General features: G+C 37.9%; 1 protein-coding gene across 1 annotated transcript in view; it reads left to right on the top strand.

Annotated features, from left to right (window-relative positions):
- Jakmip2 (janus kinase and microtubule interacting protein 2) overlaps positions 1-23,735 on the top strand; it is a 70,361-nt gene extending 46,626 nt beyond the window's left edge. Inside the window, exons 16-20 of the mRNA XM_042692064.1 lie at positions 1,734-1,802; positions 2,643-2,720; positions 4,476-4,679; positions 11,307-11,372; positions 23,253-23,735. Of these exons, the coding sequence (XP_042547998.1) occupies positions 1,734-1,802; positions 2,643-2,720; positions 4,476-4,679; positions 11,307-11,372; positions 23,253-23,471 (636 nt within the window). The 3' untranslated portion in view covers positions 23,472-23,735. The remainder of the gene's footprint in view (positions 1-1,733; positions 1,803-2,642; positions 2,721-4,475; positions 4,680-11,306; positions 11,373-23,252) is intronic.
- The last annotated feature ends 257 nt before the right edge of the window (positions 23,736-23,992 follow it).

Below are 23,992 nucleotides of genomic sequence, written 5' to 3'. Positions count from 1 at the left end.
AGATAAAATTGCAGTGAAGAACTACTCTTGTGTCTTTGTATTAAAATAATAACAATGGCTAGGCACTGTTGGCTACTGCCTGCAGTCCTAGCTACCCATAAGGCTGAGATCTCAGGATAAAGGTTCAAATCCCACCCAGTCCAGTCTATGAGAATCTTATTTACAATTAACCAGCAAAAAAAAAAAAAAAAAAAGTCATAAGCTTTAAGTTGTAGAGGACTAGCCTTGAGCAAAAAAAAAAAAAAAATGTCAGGGACAGTCCCTAGGCACTTAGTTCAAGCCTCAGGACTGGCACAAAAAATAAAAATAGCAATAATATTAACTGAGAAAACATTTAATATATGATAGTGGCCATTGGACACCCATCAGCTCATTGTTCTTCACCACACCAGGGCCAATTCTTCATTTTACAGATCAGGACCCTAATGCTGAAGATATTCGGTTACTTGTTCTGGATAATAAACAGTAAGGAGTTATAAAAGAAGTTATTTCTCAGTGATAAATGGGTAGCAGCAAGACGTTGAGTTTTAGTAAAACTTGACAACATACAAGAAACTATGGCTTTGGTTGAGATTTTCTCAAGAGGAAACTATATACATGTGTGAAAGGCTGAGAAACTTGCACCTCTCTTATCCTGACATGCCTTTTCCTTCTACCAGGATTCCAATGGACAGACATGATACCTCTTGATAAATAGTGTATAGAAATGCTCAGTGCAACACAGAGATCATCACAGGCTAAAAAGAAATACCTGGTAGTGGGGTAGACTAACATGTGAAAAAAACAAATGAATGATGGTTCACATGGATTTCTGCTTTTAATACTACTAATAGTATTAAATATTCAATATTAATATTATTATCACATGTTAGTAATTCATTTTAATGATTAATGTTAACATTAATTAATTGTATGTATTATTTAATACTGGCAAATACAGATAATAATTTTGAGATCCAATCAGGCCACCTTTCAAGGCCACACATCCATGAAAAACTAGAATTAAACTAGAGCCAACATGGTCTCTTTCTTGAGCCTATATATTTAATCATTATACCTAATTCCCTTCAAAGGTATAAGCTGATAGCTAACTTGATAAGGACTCACTATAATAAATTGTTCCATTAAACTAATATATATATAGTAGGTTCATACCGTATTACTGAAAGACTAAATTATTCAGAGTGTGCTATCTAATCTAAAATAAATATCATGAAACAAGATTTAACTTCTGAGTATTAGAAAAGATAAGTTCATTTTATGCAACTTATTTAAAATAATTCCACTTAAAATAATTCACCTCTTTGTTGTAGTCGTTTTTATATACTGTGTTTCCTACAGCCTGAAGCTATTAGACATGATGTCTCTTCTGCTTGGAATTTTCCTTTTCCTTCTGTTCCCAAACATGTCTCCCTCTTCCTTCAGACTTCAGTGCAACTTCTGTTTCTAAGAAAGCATCTCATAGGGTTCTCCAACTGGATAAATACTGGCTGGATGGTTAACCATTGCAGCCCTGGTACTTACCTAGCACAATGCCTAGCATGCTAGATGTCAATGAATGAATTTGCTGAATTACTGATGCCTGGTATCTGAAGTAGGAAACAAAACTGCGGTACATTTTCACCTCAGTTCTCAGCCTGCTTTCTCAGATGGAAGCGAGGAGTCAGGCACTCAGAGAAAAAAAGCTACAGCCAACCATCATGACAGGTGTGTTTGTCTCTTCTGCCCCCTAGTGGATCCAGCAGATCGAAGGCGCCGAGGCTGCCTTGCACCAGAAAATGATAGAACTGGAAAGTGACATGGTGAGTATAAAGATGAGAGGTGGTGAAAATGAAGGAAATGAATGAGGCAGATGGAACTTGCTTCTACCCGCTTTATGAAAGGTTGTTGGCCACATGTCAGCACAGCTTACAGGTTATGGGATACAATGCCCAGCAGTAGCTCACCATTGCAATTCACATTTCCCCCCAATCGTGTTATCCTTTGCTGTTTCCAAAACTCAAGGAAATTGAATTAGGTGTTTCCTTTCTGAGGGCGTAATCAACTCAGAAAGAGTTTTGTAAAATCATTTGATAAATAATAGTATAAAGTAAAAGCCACAGAAATGGTGGATGGAAGTCTGTGTAGAATGCCTTGTACTGTGTCAATGTTTGTCAATATAATACAGAAGCCGTTCCACTGTATCTTTATAAGAAACAATCAAAATAAAAATGTCTCCTTATGTTTAATACAGGTATCTTTTTTTCAAGTATTTTTCACTCTATAGTTGGTTGAGTCCCCAGGTACAGGTGCATTAGAAACAGAGAGCCAACATCTGTGCTTACCCACACAGATTTATGGTTTAGCACTCATCTTGTCAAAATGTGTACTTAATCATATCATCCTCTCGAGCTGGCATAAAAATCTTTAAGGGCATTGCACATAGATTTTTCATTACATCTTTTATTTCATTCTATTGATTTTCATATTCCCTGGGTGAGACTGGGTGAGAAAGGTGAACTACTTCCCTAACAAACAAAAAAAAATCTATGATTCTACAAATACTAGTGATTTGTCATATGTTGGAATTACACGAAAATTAATCAGTACAATTCGTGTATTGCTCTGTAGTTAACTGCTCTTTCTATTTATCAATATTGTAGGAACAATTCTGCAAAATAAAAGGCTATTTGGAGGAAGAACTAGACTATAGAAAACAAGCTCTTGATCAAGCATATATGGTAGGTACAAGCAACAAAGATAACCTTCAGTGTTTATAATTAGAGTCTGTGGACTCAAGCATCCTATTAAATTTGTCATGTTATGCATTTGAGTAGACCAAAGCATGTAGCTCATTTGTTTATTGACTTCTAGTTCTAATTTTAGAACAGAAATATCCCTAGCTCTTTGCTGCCATCATCTTATAATAATCATACTTAATTGTTTAAAATTGAATGCACATTATTAAATAATAATTCGATGAAAGATACACTGCATGATGGGAGAGTCTAAAGATTTTATCAAGTCAAATCCAGTTATTTGGAAGTCAATCTGGATGTTCCATAATAATGTAATGTTAGCTTATTTATTTCTCCTAGTAACCTTTAAAGCATGAGTAATAATATTTTGTCTTACATACAAAGAAAGTAAGTATGAATTTGACTCAGGTTTGTATGAGTGTTGTATAAATCTGCCTTTAGAAACTGTGGGCCTAACTACTGCAGGCCCCAGAGAGGGAAGTCAAGCTGACCAGTAAACTCTGCTTTGTCCTTTCCTACGTATTATGTTGATTCATAATATGGACAACAGCTTGTAGTTCTTCTCTCCTTATTCCCACCCCCAACAATTCATAGTAATGAATCAAAAAAAAAAGAACACTCTGAAGGAATATTTTATGGAAGTTAGAAGTTGTTAGCAGAGGTTTTTATAATGCTTTCCTGGAAGCAACCTGGGTCTTTGGGAAAAACAAGTGTGAAACCCTTAGTCCATCCTTAGAACAAGATCAATTATTCTTCCACCTCTTACATGAATAAGAGCTTCTAGAATTGTTTGATGAGGGAAGTAATGAATTCATCACTTCCCTCTTCCCATCAACTTACCTCTGTTTCTCCAGCCTATAAATGGGAGAATAGTAGAATTAAGCTATGTGTGTCTGTGGTCTCCAAAACTATTGAATTCTCAATCAGAAAACCATATTCTACCTTAAAGATGAAATGTGCAGAGTCCTGACCAAAACCCAGGAGAGTACCCTTACCAGAACATGCTCAGTCCCTGCTATCAAAACTATAAGGGATATGATTATAAATTTTAGTAGGTCTATCTGAAGAAAAAAACCCTACCATTGAGATTTAAGAGACAATAGACCCTGCCTTTTATCCAAAAACATTATTGATCTAGCAATGTTAGAGCTAGAGCAACTAGAAGTAGCAGCATATTAAAAATTGAACCATCCCCAAGGATCATATTTCTCAATAGCTATTTCAAGAAAAAAAACATAAAGGCCATAAAACCATCTCCAAGTACAAAAGACTATTAGAAAGAAAATAACTGATATTTTATGCATGAATTACATCTCCAGATTTAAGTATTTTGTTCCAACTTAGATCATTTAGCTTGAAAAGTATGACCACCATGATGAATGCTTTCCAGTAGCCTCAGGGCTGCCAAGCGAACGAGAAAACAAACTATTCTCAGTTGCATGTGAAAAAAAAAATAGAGTAATTGTAACAAAAAAGCTTTCTAAAGGCAAAAAAATGTGTAGGAAATGGACAGGATCCCAAGAATTTGAACATATTTTCCTCACTAGAGCAGTTCATGTGTTGTCTAGATAACATTTATGGAATCTCATAAAGCATGGGCAGTATTGAAATCCCCTCCATCGCTCAGACCCTGTGAGACACTGTATCCAAGCCCATGCACACCCACACACGCCACCTCCCCATACAACACACAAATGCTCAGTCCCAAAGTTAGACTTTTCTAATTCTATTTGCCAGAGAATCCAGGAACTAGAAGCTACTTTGTACAATGCTCTGCAGCAAGAAACTGTTATCAAGTTTGGTGAATTGTTAAGTGAAAAACAGCAAGAGGAGCTGAGGACGGCAGTAGAGAAGTTACGGCGGCAAATGCTGAGGAAGAGCAGAGAGTATGACTGTCAGATTCTCCAGGAGAGAATGGAGCTCTTGCAGCAAGCTCATCAGGTGAGGACTGAGCCCCGCATCGACGCAGTATAGTACAGAGCTAGTTGCACTTAGTACTAAGTGCGTGGCATTTTCCCAGAACGAACAGCATCAACAGAGCCTGGAAGCTCCTATATACTAAATGATACGTGCTGTGTGTCAGGAAATAAACAAAGGGCCCTACTTACATGGCTGTATTTCATCTTCACCATAGCCCTGACAGGTAAGTGTTCTTACTAACCCACTTGGAGAGATAAGAAAGCGTAAGTGACTTGCCCAAGATAATACAAATAATTAACAACAGAGCCAGAAAATTACAATCCAGGTCTTCCTGACTGTAAGATCAGTGGCATAAACCTGTGCACAGTACTGTCTAATTTAGTTTAAGTAATCCATGAGTTACATGATTCATCTTGACTAGCAAGATTCAAAATAGGCACCTTGAACTAATGTCCCACCAATTTCCAACCAAAGCTTCCTTCTTTCCTTCCTTCATTCTTCCCTTCCTTCCTTCCTCCCTTCATTTCTTTCTTCTTTCCTTCCCTCCTTTCTTTCTTTTCCTTCCTTCCCTCCCTTCCTCCCACCCACCTTCCTTTCCTCTTTCTCTCCCTCCCACCTACCAATCTTCCTTCCTTCCTTCCTTCCTTCCTTCCTTCTTTCCTTCCTTCCTTCCTTCCTTCTTTCCTTCCTTCCTTCCTCCTTCCTTCCTTCCTTCATCCCTGCCTGCCTACCTGCCTTCCTTTCCTCCCTCCTCCCTCCCATCCTTCTTTCCTTCCTATCTACCTGCCTTTCTGCCTTCCTTCCTTTCTTTTTTTTCATTTTCTTCTTTCACATTATAAGTATTATTTTATTTAAATAGTCATACAAAGAGGCTTCAATTCAACATATCAACTTATGAGTACCATGCACCTTAGTCACCATCAAACCTACCTATCTCCCAGAGTTACCTGTTTCCATTTTCACATATGTACATTGATCATTGTGATTTTGTCTACTAAATTTTTTTTGGGGGGGGTCCGATCATGGGGCCTGAACTCTGGGCCTGGGCGCTGTCCCTCAGCTCTTCAGCTCAAGGCTAGCGCTCTACCTCTTGAGCCACAGCTCCGCTTCCGGCTTTTTTCTTTTTGCTAATGTGGTGCTGAGGAATCTAACCCAGGGCCTCGAGCATGCAAGGCAAGCGCTCTACCACTGAGCCACCTTCCCAGCCCCTGTCTACTAAACTTTTTTATTCCAATTTATCATTCATACTATAGCTGGATAAGTTAAGGATAGAAGATGCAGTTAAGAATTCCATAATTAAAAGCACCTAGCTTTATTATTCAGTATTCCGAGCTGGAACAAGTAACTGGTAGAAAGTCGTCATGGGGACATGACTTTTAAGATGAGCTAACAATTATTGAAACTTATTTATGATAAAACCTTACCATCCATTTGTGTCTCTCTTTAACCAGTTAAGGTTTCTTCACTTCTGAGCCTCAGCGACCTTTCTCAAGTAAATGGCTATTTAAATATGCCTTTTCTAGTTACTTCTTGATGCTTTCTCTCCCTTTTAATCAGTAGCTTATAGCAAAAAGTTATTCTAGAAGGCATTTGACAGGCTTTTTCATGTATAATTGTAACATGACTGTAACAGCATACAATTATGACTTCTAACTTCTAGTGCATAGCTCTAATCATTTTGGGGCATTTCTATTTGAATATTCCAGAATGAATTAAACTATGCATTCCTCTCTCTCCATCTGCTGTGCTAGTCGGTAGTATGACTTTATCTCCAGTCACTCAAGCTGGAAATACTGGAGTTGTTTTTGTCCTTTATCTTCAAGAACTAAAGTAGCACCACCTCTAACTAGCATTCCCCCTGAAATGTTTGTGAATCTAGTCTATTTTGTCCATACCTGTTACCTAAGGCATGTAGAAGATCTTTCACTATTACAATTTGTTCTAAGTGTGGTCACATGTCTTGTGAGCTAAACTGATTCCATCATCTGTGCCTTTCTTCAAACATGTCAATTCATTGCCTAGGGATAGAGACAATGCTAGCTTAGAGATCATGGATCCATCAAGTGCTATGGATCCTTACTTCACAAAACTATGAAGACAAGAGGGAAATAGTTATACGATACTCTGATAAATGGCATCAAGAAAACCACATGCCCAAGTTACCAGATATCCTGGGGTGTTGGAGGGGGCCGTTATAGGGCAGACTTCCTCCTTACCTGTCTAGTTCACATTCCCCCATGATGCAGTTTTGCTCAAAACATCCACGGTCTCAATTTCCAGTTGAGTCACGTCCTTGGCAGGCCTCTTCAGCTCCTTCATTATCTGGCTACCCCTCCTGCCAAAATCTGCTTGAGATGTTCTCTACAGAATGCTATTCTTTCTCCACTCATGCAAAAACTTCCTGGTACTACTTGGCTATTGTTTCCGAGTTCTGCATATTGGTTTGTGTGATTTTTTTTCATCTTAAAATGCTCCTTCGTTTCCACTATATTTAGTCAAACATTCTCATTTTTTCCATTCTCAGTTTGTCAACCACCTTCTTTAGGATACTTTTATTGATACATAAAATAAGCTACACGCTCCTCAAATTAAGCCTACCTTGCTTTACCTTCATTTGAATCCATATATGAAGGATCTGCTGGATACCAGATGTCAGGAATTCTAGGGTGACTGAAGACATAAAGCACTAGGATCCATCTTACAGATGGGAAAGGACAAAACCGCAAGATAAAACAGCAATGACAAAAGCAATTTCTGAGACTGGCAGTAAGGGATACAAAGAAAAGTACAGTGCTGTGAATTTGATACTAGGACAGGCTCCTATAGATTGGCTGGTCAGAGGAGGTCTCTCATTTAATATCTACAACCCAAGGAACCAACCACACAAAGATCATGACAAAACATTCCAGAAGATATGGATAGCAAAAATGAAATCTGTAATGTGGAAGTAAGTTTAGAAAATTAAAGGAACAGAGCACAGGCTAGAATGGCAGGAGCCCATGGAGTCTGGATACTGGAGGCTAAAGAGAAATTATGTAAGACCACCTAGTTTGAGTTTTATTTTGAGTACAATGCAATTAGTTTTCCTTCATATTCTCTTCCTCTGCCCCACCGTGTGTGTGTGTGTGTGTGTGTGTGTGTGTGTGTGTGTGTGTGTGTGTGTGTGTGTGTGTGTGTGTGTGTCCTGGAGATCGACCTCAGAGTCTGGGAGCTGTACCTGAGCTTTTTTGATCAACACCAGCACTGTACCTCTTGAACTCATGGTTAGCTTTTTGATGGCTAATTGGAGATAAGAGTCTCACAGACTTTCCTGCCTGGGCTGACTTTGAACTACAATCCTCAGATCTCAGCCTCCTGAGTAGCTAGGATTACAGGTTTGAGCCCCCAGCTCTTCCCTTCCTCTTGACCTCAGAGGACTTCTATGATGCTTTCAGTATCAGGTGTTTGTTTCTCCCTGTGGTGATAGGGCTACCATCCAAGTGCTCATGCCTACTAGGCAAGTGCTGCTACAACCCCAATCCAGTCATCCACTCAAAGAGCTCATGGCAGATGTTGTGGGTAATGTAAGATGAACAAGATAAGAAGCAGTACACATCACACTAGCCCCCATAAGGAATGACAGTGATTAGCTGTCTTGGCAGCTGGAGACATTAAAATGAATCTACTTGGGGCCTGATATGGTTTTCTGCTGTGTGGGAAAGGAAAGGAAAGCCAGCCTTCATCAGACAATGCGGCATAATGGATTCATTTAACTAACATGTAGGCACAGTTTCTCCATGCCAAGTGCTGCACTAGGAATTGGACATATTGGCGATGAAATATTGCAAATATACGCTGGGTGTGGTGGTACTCACCTATAAATCTGGCTATGTGGGAGGTCTGTGGGGGAGGATCTCCACGTCAAGGCCAGTCTAGGAAAGTTAATGTGAGTCCCTATCTGTAAAAACAAAATTAATTTAATTTAAAAATAAAAATAGGAAGGGAGCTGTGGGCATGACTCGAGTGGTAGAGCACTTAGCTCTTCACGTAAGGCTCTGGGGTCAATTTTTTTAAAAAACAACTCTAAAAATAAACTCCAGGAAATACAAACAAGAAGCTTTGTTCTTGGCTGCCGTTTTTGTTTTCTTTCTGTTTTGTCTTGTTGGTTTGTTTATCTGTCTTGGGAGGGTAAAGGCAGACATAGAAATGGAGGGATAAAGGGTGAAACAAATGCTGCTGTGGTACTCACTACACTATGTGAAAAATGAACTGTACAGCTTCTGCCTGGGGATGGAAGGGAAAAACTGGAGAGAGGGAAGGAACAGATATAGGGAACAGATATACTCATTATCTGACTTATGTAACTGTAACCCCTTTATATATCACCTTTATAAAAATAATTTGGGGAGCGGAAGGCAAAACACAAATTGTTTAAATAGGGATACAGATTGACCCATTGCAACAAGGAGATGTACAAGACACTATGTCCAAAAACGAACTTTATAATTTAGTAGGGGTGCGGGGGTGTAGCTGAGGAGATGGGAAGGAAGGGATGGTAGGGGAAAAACAAAGGAGGAGACAACAATGCTAGATAAGAAATGTACTCATTACCTTGCTCATGTAACTGTAACCCTTCTGTACAGTATTTACACAATAAAAACTTAATTAAAAAAATAAAAATGAATTCAGTCATAAAAAATGAAAAAAGCAACTCCATACACACACACACACACACACACACACACACACACACACACACACAACACATACACACACACACACAACACATACACATACATCATTACCATTTCGTTTTCATCTGCTTCTCTGGCATTTATGACCATGTCATTTCAATGTCAACTTTGTTATCTTCACTCTAACTAGGACTCACCAGCCCCTCCTACACAACCCCGTTCCCCTGCAACAGAATTTCTCAATCTTAACACTGCTGCACGTGCGCATGCGGTACCATTCCTTGGAATAGAATAGAATTCTGCCACTTGAGCCACAGCTCCATTTCTGGCTTTTTGAGGATCGATTGGAGATAAGAGTCTCATGGACTTCCCTGCACAGCCTAGAACCATGACCCTCAGACCTCAGCCTCCTGAGTAGGTAGGATTTACAGAAATGAGCCACTAGAGTCCAGTTAAAGTAGACATCATTTAATATTCAGGAAGTTGATTAAGTTTCTAAGGAATTGTATTCATTTTGAAACTAACAGATGAAGCTTTTATGAGAGAAAGAGCAAGAGTGCACTGCAACAAAACAGAATAGAATTCTTAACAAAAGAATATATAAAGTATATACATTTTAAAAAATCATACTGTTTTTAAATATCCAGGCATAGTCAAATATCCCTTCCAGGAGAATGGGGGAAATTTCATAGTTTTAGAAGAGACGTAATTTCCAAGTCAAAGTACTCTTTCTTCCCTCTTTCCTTTTTTCTCTTCACATTGCATTATAAAAACCTCTCTATATATGTTATCACCACTTTTAGCTTCCAGTGCAGTCTCTGCACTGGACACAAAAAGCCATTAGGTTGCCAGCTGTGATTGTAAAGACTACTTTTACTTGTAAATATGTGTGCCATTGAAATTAGTGGAATTTGGTTCTGTACTTAACAGGTAAGTTCAGTGTCTCAGAGCTTTCTTGCCTTTATGATTACTTGTGCAGTTTTTTCTTATGATTTGTGTTTTCTCTTAGTTTGCCACTTCTCTTCTGAGACGTGATGGTGAAGTGTATACTCTACTCTGTTTGTTTTGCTTTGTGAAATTCTATTTTATGACAAAATTCTGTAAAATAACACAGAAAGTCTAGCAATAAAAAATGATAGTGTTGTTTACATTTGAACAAGTTTGCCTTAGCCACTTTTACTTTGCCAGTAAATAACCTTGCATCTCAATCTAAAAGGCTTACAACTAAATGTACTGTTTGCTCACTAGTTCTGAGATATAGTGCCCTCTTTATGAGAAGGAGATATGATTCCCATATCTTACATCAAATACATTTGATTAGCCAGAACAAGTCTCTTGGCCAAGCCACATCACTCAGGTGGGATTTATACATCTTATTTGGGGCCAGTCTCTGCAAAGATACAGCCAGAAGAGAAGAATAATTGGCTAGTGAACTTTCAGTCACAGAGACAAAATGCCTGAGAACATCAGCTTAATAAAGGAAATCATGTGTTTGCGCTCATGGTTTCAGCCATGTTGCTTTTGTCCTGCAGTGAGGCAGTACATTTTAATAGGAACTGCGTGGTAGAGCAAAGGAACTCAGACTCCAATATCCACTCCAGTGCCATACCCACAGTGGCTTAGCTCCTTTAGTAGGCCCTACTTCCTTAAGCAACTGCCTTAAGCAACAAGATGGAAGTTCTCATATTGCTGCAGGCTAGTAAGCAGCCTGTATCATGTGAGTCTTTGAAAGATACTCAAAATCCACACCAGAAAAAGTGGAAAATATTCTTAATATATTTAGGGATAATGGTCCACATGTCTAGGTAGTTTCTAAAGCATGAAGCAATATTGTAGGTATGAACATGTGTACGAGTGTTTTTTCTAGCTTCTCCTTATTACTGTTAATGATTTATAGAAAGTTTTATGTTTCTGTTCAATCAATAATTTTGTTCTGTAGATTCTCACGTTGCTTTCTTTTTCCCATTTTCTCCAGAGAATCCGGGACCTAGAAGATAAAACAGATATCCAGAAAAGGCAGATAAAAGATTTAGAAGAAAAGGTATGTGTGAAGTTCAATATCTACTTTGTTATTTATTTACTTAATGAGAAAGGAATATTGATTTTGTTAGCCATGCTTTCTCTCTTTCTTTTCAGTTACTGTGGATCTGGCATAAGTAAGCATAGGTCCAGTAAAGATAGAGCTCACTTGCAGTCAGGTACTAGGATTCTAGACAGGTTGTTGCATTAGTAATCTAGCCTTGACACATTTGTCCTGTCTGTTGATTCTTACTACTTTCTTTGTTTCCTTTTCTCAGTTTGCCTTCCCTTGTCTTCATTTCCTTTCTATGAATTTCTTCTGCATTTTGTTACTCTGATTTCTTTTAAGAAGTACTTAGCACATAAAAAAACTTTCCCATCATTGTTTACATAAATAACCCTTTACCCTCTATTTCACCAAAATTCAGAAATTATGTTCTCCTAGAGTTCCCCAGATGTCTGTCTGAAAGAGACACTGCTGCTGACAAGACTTCCAGTGTTTTAGAGAAATGAAGCAATTGTATCTGGAGAAGTTATCTGGCTCAGGCAGGGATGTTGAGCAAGCTGCTTTAAACTCAACAGTTTTACAGGGCAAAGAACTGTCTTGCCCGCTATGCTAGCCACATCCTACTGAGGAATAAAGATTCTCTCTGGTGTCTCCTTCAGCAAAAGAAGCCCTGCATTATTATTATTATTATTATTATTATTATTATTATTATTATTATTTTATCTTATAAGACAGGTGCACCTCTTATGTTGAAACCATTTCTACAAAGTGGGAATGCTAACATCTGCACTTACCTTCTTTTATAGGTTCATTGAGAAATAAGGTCACAGGTAAAAATTAGGAAACACTAAAAAATCAGATTAAAAAGTATCATTTAGAAACTTTCCACTCCTAATATTTGTATCCTCTGTAAAATTTTGTATTTGAATTCCCCCCATTTTCAGAACTAGACTTGGTTCTGCAGCAATTCCTAAGGCAAAGGTAATAGAAAGAGTTAAGTTTAATTTTCTAGTGATTGTCAGGAAGAACTTCAGAAGGCAGAGGCTGCTCCCATCTTCCCTGGTTATTGACAGCCACATCCAATGTGTTCTATTTCCATATTTAAAGGGACAAAACCTTATAAATACTCTCTACTTATCATACACTCCCTTAGTTCTGCTTGAAGAAGCAACCCTCAAGTCATTTTCTTCCCCCAGAAAATATGTTCTCCTGCTCCTCACTCAGGTGAAGATTTAAAATGAGAGATGCGTATTAAAGTCACCACACTATCCTTATTCTTAATAGAGACCATGGAAATGTTGAGAGAAAACAGATTAAGAATATATTCATTGCTAGTATCTAGTGTGAATCTTTTTTTAAGTTAGTTTTTTATTGTGAAAATAGTGTACAGAGGGGTTACAATTACATGAGCAAGGTAATGAGTACATTTCTTATCAAGCATTGTTGTCTCCTCCTTTTTTTTTCCCTACCAACCCATCCCTCCCACCTCCTCAACTACCCCCCCACCCCCGCCTAAATTGTAAAGTTCGTTTTACACATAGTGTCTTGTACAACTCATTGTTGCAATGGGTCATTCTGAATCCCTTTTAAACATTTTGTTTTTTCTCTTCCCCTCCCCAAATTATACCAACATCAAATACAGTGAAAACAGGGATTATACCATGGGGGAGGGACATACAAAGCAACAAAACAATCACAGGGTACCTTATAAATACTTTATAAACAATAGCAAGGAAAAAAAAAAACCACTTGTGTCCATTTCTTGGGGTTCATTTCACTTAACAGCATCTTATCTGACCTTTTCTGCTTGTCCCAGACATATATTAGTTATTGCAAATAAGGGAAACCATGGGACCTATGTTTTGTTCTTTTCTTCAGTACATCTTATAGATCTGAACCTTGTGAAAATGGAGAAAACTACTTTACAGGGCAATGAATTGTGTATTACTCATGAGATAGTAAACTAAACACTTCAACAATTTCACTTGATTTCTGATTGAAGTGTTGAATGAGAGATGAAATTTTTACTGGATCTTCTATTCACTTAACCTCATTTTATTCTCCTTATACAATCTAGTAAAATGTCTAAAGACATTTCAGAGATAACTCTCTTCCCTTTACTATATTTGACAAACCCAGCAAAATCACCTCAAATGTACACAGCAGTTTACTGATGTGTACTTTTGCTGCCATCAGCTCATTGATTCTCATGATTATTCTATCAGATAGACAAAAAGATTGAACAAGTATATAGAGTATGTACAAGTATATAAGAGTATATAGAAACCTACAAAAACGCCTAAAAACTTTAGGATATATGGCTTTGAATGCTATGATCAGCCACTACATTGTACCAAAAATTTTTATTATAGTCTAAATGATAGACATCTCATGTCCAGAAAGGTAGCTCTGATTTTCTTTTACCTTATTGTAAGAACAGTGCTAAGCTTTCTATTCTAGTCTTCTATTAGCTTTTTTCTGAAATAGGTATAGTTTCAAAGAATAGGGTTTTTTTTAACGGATAAAGTTTCTACTTTAAAAAAGAATAGAATAATCACTAACACATGGCTCTCAGAACCCTATTATTGACTTGTTGGTAGAATATGCCCTTAGTAAAGGAAGATTTTTAGAGACAGTGTCAATAAAGGAAATATACAAATAGCATGCACAATATGCGAATGTATAGTTCAAAGATGGCATACCAAACAAGATGATCTTGGAGTGGAATAATGTAAACTACCAAGAAAATCAATTATTTTTAAAACCTGGCTATCCTCTATTCCTTTATAATTATCATGCACTTGATTATATATCCCAGTGCTGTGTAAGTATGTGTTTCTTCATACTGTTATCCACTCCTCTAGTGAGGGTTTACAGGAAGAAAGACAAATCAGTCTCCATCTCCATTAACTGCTAGGAGGCAGCTAGGAGAGGTCTATCTCTGATCACACAGCTGGAGCACCGTTCTTCCATTATTTGAAATGCGAGCAGATGTGGAAAGGTGTTTTCTATCAGTAGTACAATCACACATCCTATCTGCCCCTGGAGAGGCCCAGTTTACACCTGTTGCTTCAGTGATTTACAAATAGTGTCCCTTTCCCCTCTCAGAAGTCTTCCACTGTGGATAATAAACTATATGTTTACCCAACACATTAATATTCTCCATGCTATGTCTCAGTTCTCAAACATATCACATTAACAAGTAACAATAACTTAATGAGCGACTGTACTATATGTTCTAATCACATCTTGTATATTTGAACTACCTCTCATAAAAGGAAGATATACACAATATACTGTGATGAGGTACAGTGAGATACCTATGTTCTGGTCCATATTGTCAAATTGTATGAAACTATACATTGGCTTACTGCTTCATTTATACAAATAGGAGCTTGGATAGGCAATTATGAATCAATGTGAGTTAAAGGGTAGCGTTACTTTGTAAATAAACAGTATAGATTTTTGAAACAGAAAGGTATTTGTATGTGTGTGTGAGAGAGTTGGGAAGATGGGCAATGAGGAAAAGCTGAGGATTTTTGCTACCTGAATGGCTCTTCAGAAGTTCCCGTTTACATAATCTTCTTCTTTTTCCTCTGCAGTTTCTGTTTCTATTCTTGTTCTTCTCTCTTGCCTTTATTCTATGGCCTTGATGTCAAGGTGCCTCTTACAGGTAAGATTTCATTTAATTCTCACAATATAGTTAAAGAGGTATTTGATAAGAATGATGCTAAGTATAATTACTGCATTATGTTTTGTTTAAAAAAAATACACACACTTGGTTTGGTTAGCTAAAAAGTGAGAAATAGATCCAAACAATTTTATTCCAATTAAAGGAATAAAAAATTGTGAAGTAAGGGCTGGGAAGGTGGCTCAGTGGTAGAGCGCTTGCCTTGAATGCATGAGGCCCTGGGTTCGATTCCTCAGCACCACATAAGCAAAAAGAAAAAAGCCGGAAGTGGTGCTGTGGCTCAAGTGGTAGAGCGCTAGCCTTGAGCTGAAGAGCTGAGGGACAGCGCCCAGGCCCAGAGTTCAGGCCCCACGACCGGACCCCCCCCCCCAAAAAATTGTGAAGTATTATGGAAATAAAGAAATTTTTTTCCAGATAACTATATTGCTTTGGGATCTCACAATGTTCTGAAGATCTTAACATTCTCACTGTAACCTCTAGTTATATAGAGGTTAGCTTTTATATTTAACAGAGTGAAGAAATATGATGGTATCTTTTTTATTGCTTTCAACTTGAAAATACTGATCCTGAGGACCTAACAACTCAGTAAAGACTACTAGTGTTTACATCTTTTCCAGTATTTCTTCATCAGAACTCAAGAAACTATCTGAGAGTGTTTTTGTTTCCAAATAACTTACTTTTCAATAGCAATTTAGGAAGAAAAAATTAGAGTTTTGTTATTGCCTTTACCAAGTTCATGTCTCATGAACAAATAGCAATTCATCTTAGGGAATGATTTCCCAGAGCTTGAACATAACAGAGCCAAGGCTCTACTACACTTAATGAATCTGAACAGTGGTTATGGAGTTGAGATACAGAGAAGGATATGGAACGCAAGAATTAATAAGCATAACAGGTGATTCTGATGTCTAACCAGAAATGGGAGCCACAGATAGGTCATCTACTGAGTACAAGCATACATCTCTAAACAACTAAACATGCATGTCTCACTTACAGTTATTATCTTAAAATGTTACATGTTGTAGAAATAACTATTTTTCAAAATTATAACTATGACTATTATAAAATCAATTTAGCAAGTACCTATTTTTCAAAAATATTAGATTTTCCTTAAATCTTTGCTCTTGTTGGGTTTTTGCTTTGTATGTTAAGCACAACTTCTAACAAAGCAATTTGAGCAGTATTTTTAAGATGCTAGGACATCCCCTAACCTAAGAATGGGCACCAAACAAGCTTATCTTAGCAACACTCCATAAACCAAGTTCTTATGGTCACTGATTCTATTTATCATTCCCACCCCAAACATGAGATCAGATCACACTAATCAGGGTGTTGGTGATAAAGGGCAATCAAAATCAAGCCACTGGATAGTTAACTAGTGAAGTCATATGTTTAGAGAAAATTTCTTGGATCGAGGGAGAATGTCATAAGTTATTCTGACAACTTCATATTAATGCAGTCACTTGTACCAGCCCATCCAAAATTAAATCTGAGAAGTTATAAAAAAGAGTTCTTATGCATAATTACTAACATTGAAGATTTCCACTAGTTTCTATTGTATTTTTAGTATTTCTTATATTTATGGCGTTATTTGAAAGGAAAGAAGATTCTCCTGCACAATTTATGGAATTGTATGTCTTTTGACTTTGGTTCCCTCTGGAATTTTGCTCTATAAAATTTCTTTACTTATACTTGACTTATACTTTCCTTTACTTATACTTAAACAACTGGTTCGATAACTTGTCATTTTCCTTGTATACTTGCTTCTTACCTAATCAGGAAGCCTATAAAGCCTGATTATCTAGCACCCTCATGACTTCAAGAATGAGAAATGTCCAAACACAACAAGCAAGGGGAATTGTAGCAGGTACTTAAAAATTGCTAAAAAGCATTAGTTACCCATATAAGCCCAAAATTTGAATAAAACTAGGAGGAGGAGGAAGAGGAGGAGGAGGAGGAGGAAAAGGAGGAGGAGGAGGAGGAAGAGGAGGAGGAGGAGGATGGGGAGGAGGAGGGGGAGGAGGAGGAGGAAAAAGACATAGTCAGGCACCAGTGGCTCACACCTATAATTCTAACTACTCAGGAGGCTGAGTTGTGAACATCATAGTTCAAAGCCAGCCTGGAAAGAAATCTATTGAGACTCATCTCCAATAAATCACCAAAATCCAGAAGTGGAGCTGTGTTTTAAGTAGTAGAGCACTAGCCTTGAGCTAAAAAGTTTAGGGACAGCACCTAGGCTCTGAGTTCAAGATATATATGATAGAGAGAGACAGAAACAGAGACAGGGAGACAAAGAGATAGACAGAGAGACAGAGAAAGGAGAGAGAGAGAACTGTATTCTAAATTCATTATCATCAATGGCAATTGTGATTAACCTATAAAGTTATATCATGCACAGATATTAACATGCACCATATTAACATTTTTCCAGCAAGCTGAAAAGACAGAAAAAAGATAGTTTCTCCCTCTACAACTGTCAACTCTCTTACCTGCTTGTGAAATAAAGTGAAAGGGCTTTTAGCATGAGTAGATGTACAGAGAATTAAGTAGACATGCTCAGAAAGTTGATGTCCTCTTATAATACCCTCTTCCACCAGTGTTTAAAGAGGCCTATAGAAAATAAATCTCTATCACATTTGTTATTTAAAACAGAAAATGAAACATTGCTTGTAAGTTTACTTGGAGGATAAAGTCTGTAAGTAAATCATGGTATTCCCATGAATCATTTCTTTCTTTATGTAAATTTATCCATTAGCCTTTATCTAGATGTACTAAAATTGCTTCCCTGTCTGTCTCAGAAGTTGAGCTCAATAAAGCAGAGATTAAAACTTATGATTTATTCATCTTTATAATTTCAACGTCTATTACAGTATCTTCTACATATAAGGAGCTGGGTACATTTTAGAATGACAGATGGACTGAAGGGTAGATGGATGATTGGGTAAATTGCAAGATAAATGAATATGAAAGCAGCTTTGTGGCATGTTAGATCAGAGCCATGAATGGCAAAGTAATATAATACCAAGATAATAATATATCCAGGCTGGAGTGTAGCTTAATGCTATGCTTATTAGCATGGGAGATGCCCTGGGTTTGTTCTCCAGCACCCTTTCAAAAATGTCTAATTTGTTTGTTCTATAACATGTGGAGACTAAATGAGAATTTCTTAATGAAGAGTAAATAAACAAATATGTTTTCCCCTCCTCAACATCTGGAATAGCCAAGCAACTAAGCATAGTTCTTCCATGTCCTCTCCAACAGACCTAGTCTCACCTCCTTCTTTGGAAAACATACCATTATGATCAAGTCTTAATTCCTTTATGTGGGCATCAAAGCCCAGTGTGAGCTAACTGTAGACTGTCCATCAGGCTCTGTGTTGCTTTGTTCGTCCAATGGCTGCACTCTCTCCAACCTACTACATTTGTTCAAGCTGCCTGAGTACACAGAAGTCTTTCACTCCCACTTCACCTAATAAACAACAAGTTGCTCATCCTTCAGATATCATATTGATTGTGACTACTTCATGAGGGCCGGAGCCACATGTGTTTTGCTCATCCTTGTATCCTAAATAACTGGACAGTTCCTGGTGCATAGCCAATTCTCAGAATGTTCTTTTGAATAGAGGAAATAAATAGGATCAAGGTACAGTATATGCATCTGTAGAAATGTTGCAATGAAATTTTTACTTTGAACACAAATTAATAGAAGCTAATCAAAATAACAGTGCTGAGACTTGGTTTACTTCTCTTGTGTGATACTGGGTTTGAACTTAGGGCTTCACACATGTCTAGGCTATTGCTTTACTACTGAACCACAGCTCCAGTCTTGTTTCTTCCTAATTATGGTTCCCCTATATCCCCTGGGTACACACCTGGGCCGCAATCTTCTACTTTGAGGCTTGCTTGTCATTCTGAGGATGACCCTGGATGTCACCACATCCAGTTTTTTTGTTTGTTTGTTTTTGCCATGGTGGCCTGGAACCTCAATCCTCCTGATCCCAGCTTCTCAAGTAGCCAGGGTTACAGATGTGAGCCACTGACACCTAGCTAGAAATCTTCTTTAACAGTTACAAAGAAAATTCTGCTAGCATGCGTACAATTCTAGGGTGAATCCCCAGCACAGCTGGGATTGAAAATGCATTTCAAATCCATTATTTTATTTTAATACTGATAACAACCCTGAAAAAATTAATCTCACTCTGTTTGTGCCAACCATAGCTGAAGCTATGTCATTTATAAATAATAACGTTTAAAAAAATGGGAGCTTGAGAAGTCCAACATGAACCTACTGGCAGATCCTATGTCTGGTGAGGTTCCAACTACATTTCCAAGATGAGGCCTTGCTATTTCTCTGAAAGAGTCAGTGTGTTCTTGCATGGTAGAAAGAATAGAAGAGCAAAAGAATAGTTTTTTACTCTCTAGCTCCTGTAGAAGGCATTAATTGCAACCATGAAGGCATTATCATCTATAGACATTCAAAAGCACTCTCTAAACACTAGTTTCCTAATATAAGAAAAAAATTAAGGACTCTGGGAGTGTAAGTTAATAGCAATATATGTGCTTAGCACCTGTAAGGCTACTGGTTCAATCCAGAGAACCAGAAAAACAAATGTGAGGTGAGACTACATTATTTTCCTATATTATATTACATCATATGCCTATATTACACAGGCAAGAAAAACTAGTCTTAGAAACAGGCTCATTAAAAGCCACATTCCTAGCTAGGCACTGGTAGCTCACATGTAATCTTGGATATTCAGGAGGCTGAGACCTGGAAAATGATGGTTTGAAGCTAGCCCATTCAGAAAAATAATCCAAAAGACTCCATCTCCACCTAACCAGAAAATGCTGCATGGGTGTGGATGCGGGTCAAATGGCAAGACACTGTGGGTAAGCAGTGTGCAAAGCTGTTAGTTCAAGTCCCAGTACCACTACACACAAAAACAAAGCTAAGTTCCTAGGATATAGCAAGCACTCAAGACATGCTTCTATCCACACAGATCACATTCTGCACAACTGTTCTTCTGTCCTTCTATCTGCAGCAGGAAATTAGGGAAGCCTTAAACATCTCTGGCTTCCATTCAGTTCTGTTCAATGTGATCATATAGCTCTCCACAAAGAGGACCATAGACCAAATACTTAACAATGCACATTGTCAGCTTCCTCATTTGTAAAATAGAGTCAACAGAAGCAGCTACTATTTATTGGGTCCACTTACCACATGACAAATCAGAGAAGAGGGTAAAGCAGTGAAAGGTGTGAGAGACCACCTTTAGGTTTCTAGATGTGTATCTGGTGGGATGGGGGAAGCCCATCCAGTGTAAAAAGTGATATCAATTCATTGACTCAGAATCTGCTAGCTGTAATAGCTTTTTAACACAAGAGGCAAACTCAGCACTGTTAAGCAAGCTGTTTAAAAAGAGTCCCTGAAGCCTGGAACCAGTGGCTCACACTTGTTAGGACAGTCTAGCTTCTCAGGAGGCTGAGCTCTGAGGACCACAGTTCAAAGCCTGCCCAGGCAGGAAAGTCCACAAGACACATATCTCCAATTAATCATCAAAAAGCTGGAAGTGGAGCTGTGGCTCAAATGGTAAAGCATTAGCCTTGAGGGAAAATAAAAATTCAGGGACAGTGCCCTGGCCCTGAGTTCAAGCTGCAGTGCCCTCACTCGGGAAAAAGAAGAAAGAAAGGAAAAGAAAAGAAAGGAAGGGAAGGGAAAGGAGGAAGAAAGGAGGAAGGGAAGGAAGAAAGGAAGGGAGAGATAGAGACAGAGACAGAGAGTCAAAGAGAGAAAGATTCTGAGAACTGTAGTGTGATTTTGGACAATTGCAGATATTCAAAAAGGCAATTGAATAAATTTACCGTGGAAACAATAGTTTACAGAAACCCCTTACTTTCCAAAAGTGTAAAAACATATAACCCCTTAACTTATAGAATTTTCAATCTTATAATGTATAAAAATGAAACATTCTAGAAACTGTTTATAAGCTCTTCGGTTTTAAAATTAAAACGTGTTTGCTCCTGTGAGGTTTGATTTATTTACTGATTTACTGATAGGCAAAAACAATAGTCTAGCATGGTGGCATACACCTGTAATCCCAGCATTCGATTGTGTAGCCAGGAAGATCACAGTTCAAAGCCAGTCTGGGCTTCATGGGCAAACCATATCCAAAAGTAGAAAGTATACATATCTTCTCTGTCACAGAATTTAAGACATAATCTCTGATAAAATATGTATTGAAAGTATAGAAATCAGAGTTTTTGTGCTAAATCATTTTATGTATACAAATACACCAATGAATATTTCTTGAACAGTCTTTCATATTTATTTGCATTGCTTCTTTCCTTTGGCCAGGAATAAAAGAATAATATCTTTGTAATTAATTGAAGGTTTCATGGCAGTGGGTGCAAATAGCGTCTCTGGTCATGTCTTATTTTTGTTTCTCATCTTTTTATTAAATCTTAAATTGGCACCCCAACTTTTCAGTCACTTCAATTCTTGAAAATCTTTCCAACTGGAGAACTTAACTGTAGATTTTGTTTAATCCCATTTCCTTCTTTATCATACCTTAGTCACAATTCAGGTGCACCTGTAGGAGATTTGTGGTCTCTGGAGATCCTCTGTCCTTCTGTCAACCTTCAAGGCTCAGCCTTTCTTGAGAAGGAAGAGAGGAAAAAGGACTCTTCTGCTCATTAACAGTGATATGGATGCTTTACTAGTCATGACCGACTTGGCCTTGATGTTTATTCTTTGAGAAGTGACCAATGATTTGCCCATCCTAGGAGTCATGTGCAGGTTTTTCAGTAAGCTATACTGCGCATGCTCAGTATACTAATGGATATCCTTTTTTTTTTTTTTTTTTTTTTGCCAATTGGGCCCCTCCCATTTTTGGTGGTATACGTCATAGCTCCTTGCTGACAAAAATAGAAGTGGACTTCTCATCTTTATACGATCAGTCCTCTCCAATTCTCAGAAAGGCAAGGAAAGACAAGCAAGTCTGGTTTTCAGCAACCAAACACAAGTCTCTTCTTATGTGCCCAATGCCAGTTTCTTGGCCACCTTTTGGCATATTTCCTTCTTGCTCAGTGTGATCTTGATAGATCCTTCTCTGGGACTTCCTCAAGTCTTTCATTCCAATCTTACCTGGTGTCAGGAGCAAAATGGCTCTAGAAATAGACATTCCAAATAGTTGTGATTTGCCCTCATGGCAGAAATTTATTTGAATATTTTCAATTTGTCTTTAAATGGTGGGCATTAAGTGTCCTTCAGATGCTAGCCTACATAACCCTTCTTCCACTTTGCATCTTGGTCAACCTTTTAGGGACAATAATGAGGTTCTCCAAAAAATTAGTAGCCTCTCTTAGAGGTAAAGAAATTGAAGCTTGGTCATATTTAAGAACGTGTCTTTGAACATCCAGTGAGTGAGAAAACAGAAATCCCATTTTCTCTATTCCTGGGAATCAGACCTAGAAGGATAGGTCCTCAGGTAGTGTGTGAAGCACAACCTCAGTGCTGTCTTCAGCTTTTATTGGAAAAAGAAAGGCTTATGGCCCAGACTTCTTCCCAGATATGTGGATTCAGGGAGGAACAGTTCTCAGAGTCCTGACAGACTGAGTTCTGGGAGATCACCTTTTCAGAGGGACACGCTCAGGTTCAAACAGAAACCTAATATGGAGTTTCAAGGGAGTCCTCCAGTCAGCCATTGGGGTGGAGACAATATGCCAATGGCTGAGGAGAGAATGTTGAGAAATGTTAAGGAGCGAAATAAAAAAGGTTGCAAAAGGTAAGTCACAAAAGAAGACTTGCTTTAAAAATACCTGACTTTGTAGTTTGGGAGCATAATAATATCACTGCACTTTAAGGTATTACCTTGGAAGCTTTAAGGACATAATAATAATAATAATTACTATTTCATTGTTCACTGCTTTATATACATCATATGACAATAAACTGTGCAGTAAATATCAAACTTGCATTTTGTCAGTTAAGCGTAAAGATGATATTCAACGTGCCTATTGCACTCAGCCCTTAGAAATATTAAAGAATAAAAATATTTTTATTTTTTATAAGCTTGCTTTGGTTTGGGTTTGCTTTGCTTTGGCGCTGGGGATTGAACTGAATTTTCCTTGTACATGACATTGCTTTATGCTGGTCCAGCTATTTTTAAAAAGTGATAGTCAGGAACGTTTTCCTCTGTTTTACAGAAAATTCAAAAATATGGATCATACCCCAGAAAGGCAAATGCTTCTAAACCTTTGAAGATGGCAAAATTGTTTACACCAGTGCAAAGGAGATCAAAAGCTGAGAACCTCCCTGTAGTCAAGACTGCAATTGTGTACTTTAAAGCCATTATTCAAGGTTTCTTACTTGACAGTTCCTACAGGACCCCATTGAAAATCTACACTATATGCTGCATTTACTGAAATGTGTGTATGTCAAACCAGAAGGAAAGAACTATAAGCAAATATAATGTGTAAAGAAAAAAAATTCAGCAACGGAACAGATTCAGCCGATCAAGCAAAGATGTGTCTTGGGACATGGAACCAAAGTTACAATGAAACATTCAACTCCTGCTGTGCAGGGGGATCATTTTAATGTAACACCACACCCCCATGGAAACACTATTCCTGAAAATAAACACCATTTTAAAAAAAAATCAAAGCAAACAACAACAAAAAGGGTGGGTGGGGAATGAAGCACGAGGAATACCTATGAGGAGCTATTTACAATAAAATGTTTCATTTGAAAAGTCTGGTTTCTTACTACAGGAATTTTGCTTTTCTGTCTTTCTGCTTGTTTTAAACTCAGGAACAGAGGCATCTGCAACGTGAATGGAAGGAACTACTCTCCATTTTTTTCCCCACTGCGAAGGTGGAGTTGGCCAAACGCTTTCCACAGAGAAGTGGATCCCAGTGACCCTCACTTCACTGGCCACCAAGTCAAA

The sequence above is a fragment of the Dipodomys spectabilis genome, unplaced genomic scaffold, assembly GCF_019054845.1.
Source record: "Dipodomys spectabilis isolate Male_0828 unplaced genomic scaffold, ASM1905484v1 ptg000147l, whole genome shotgun sequence".
Classification (NCBI taxonomy): Eukaryota; Metazoa; Chordata; class Mammalia; order Rodentia; family Heteromyidae; genus Dipodomys; species Dipodomys spectabilis.
This window is presented reverse-complemented; position numbering and strand designations above follow the sequence as displayed.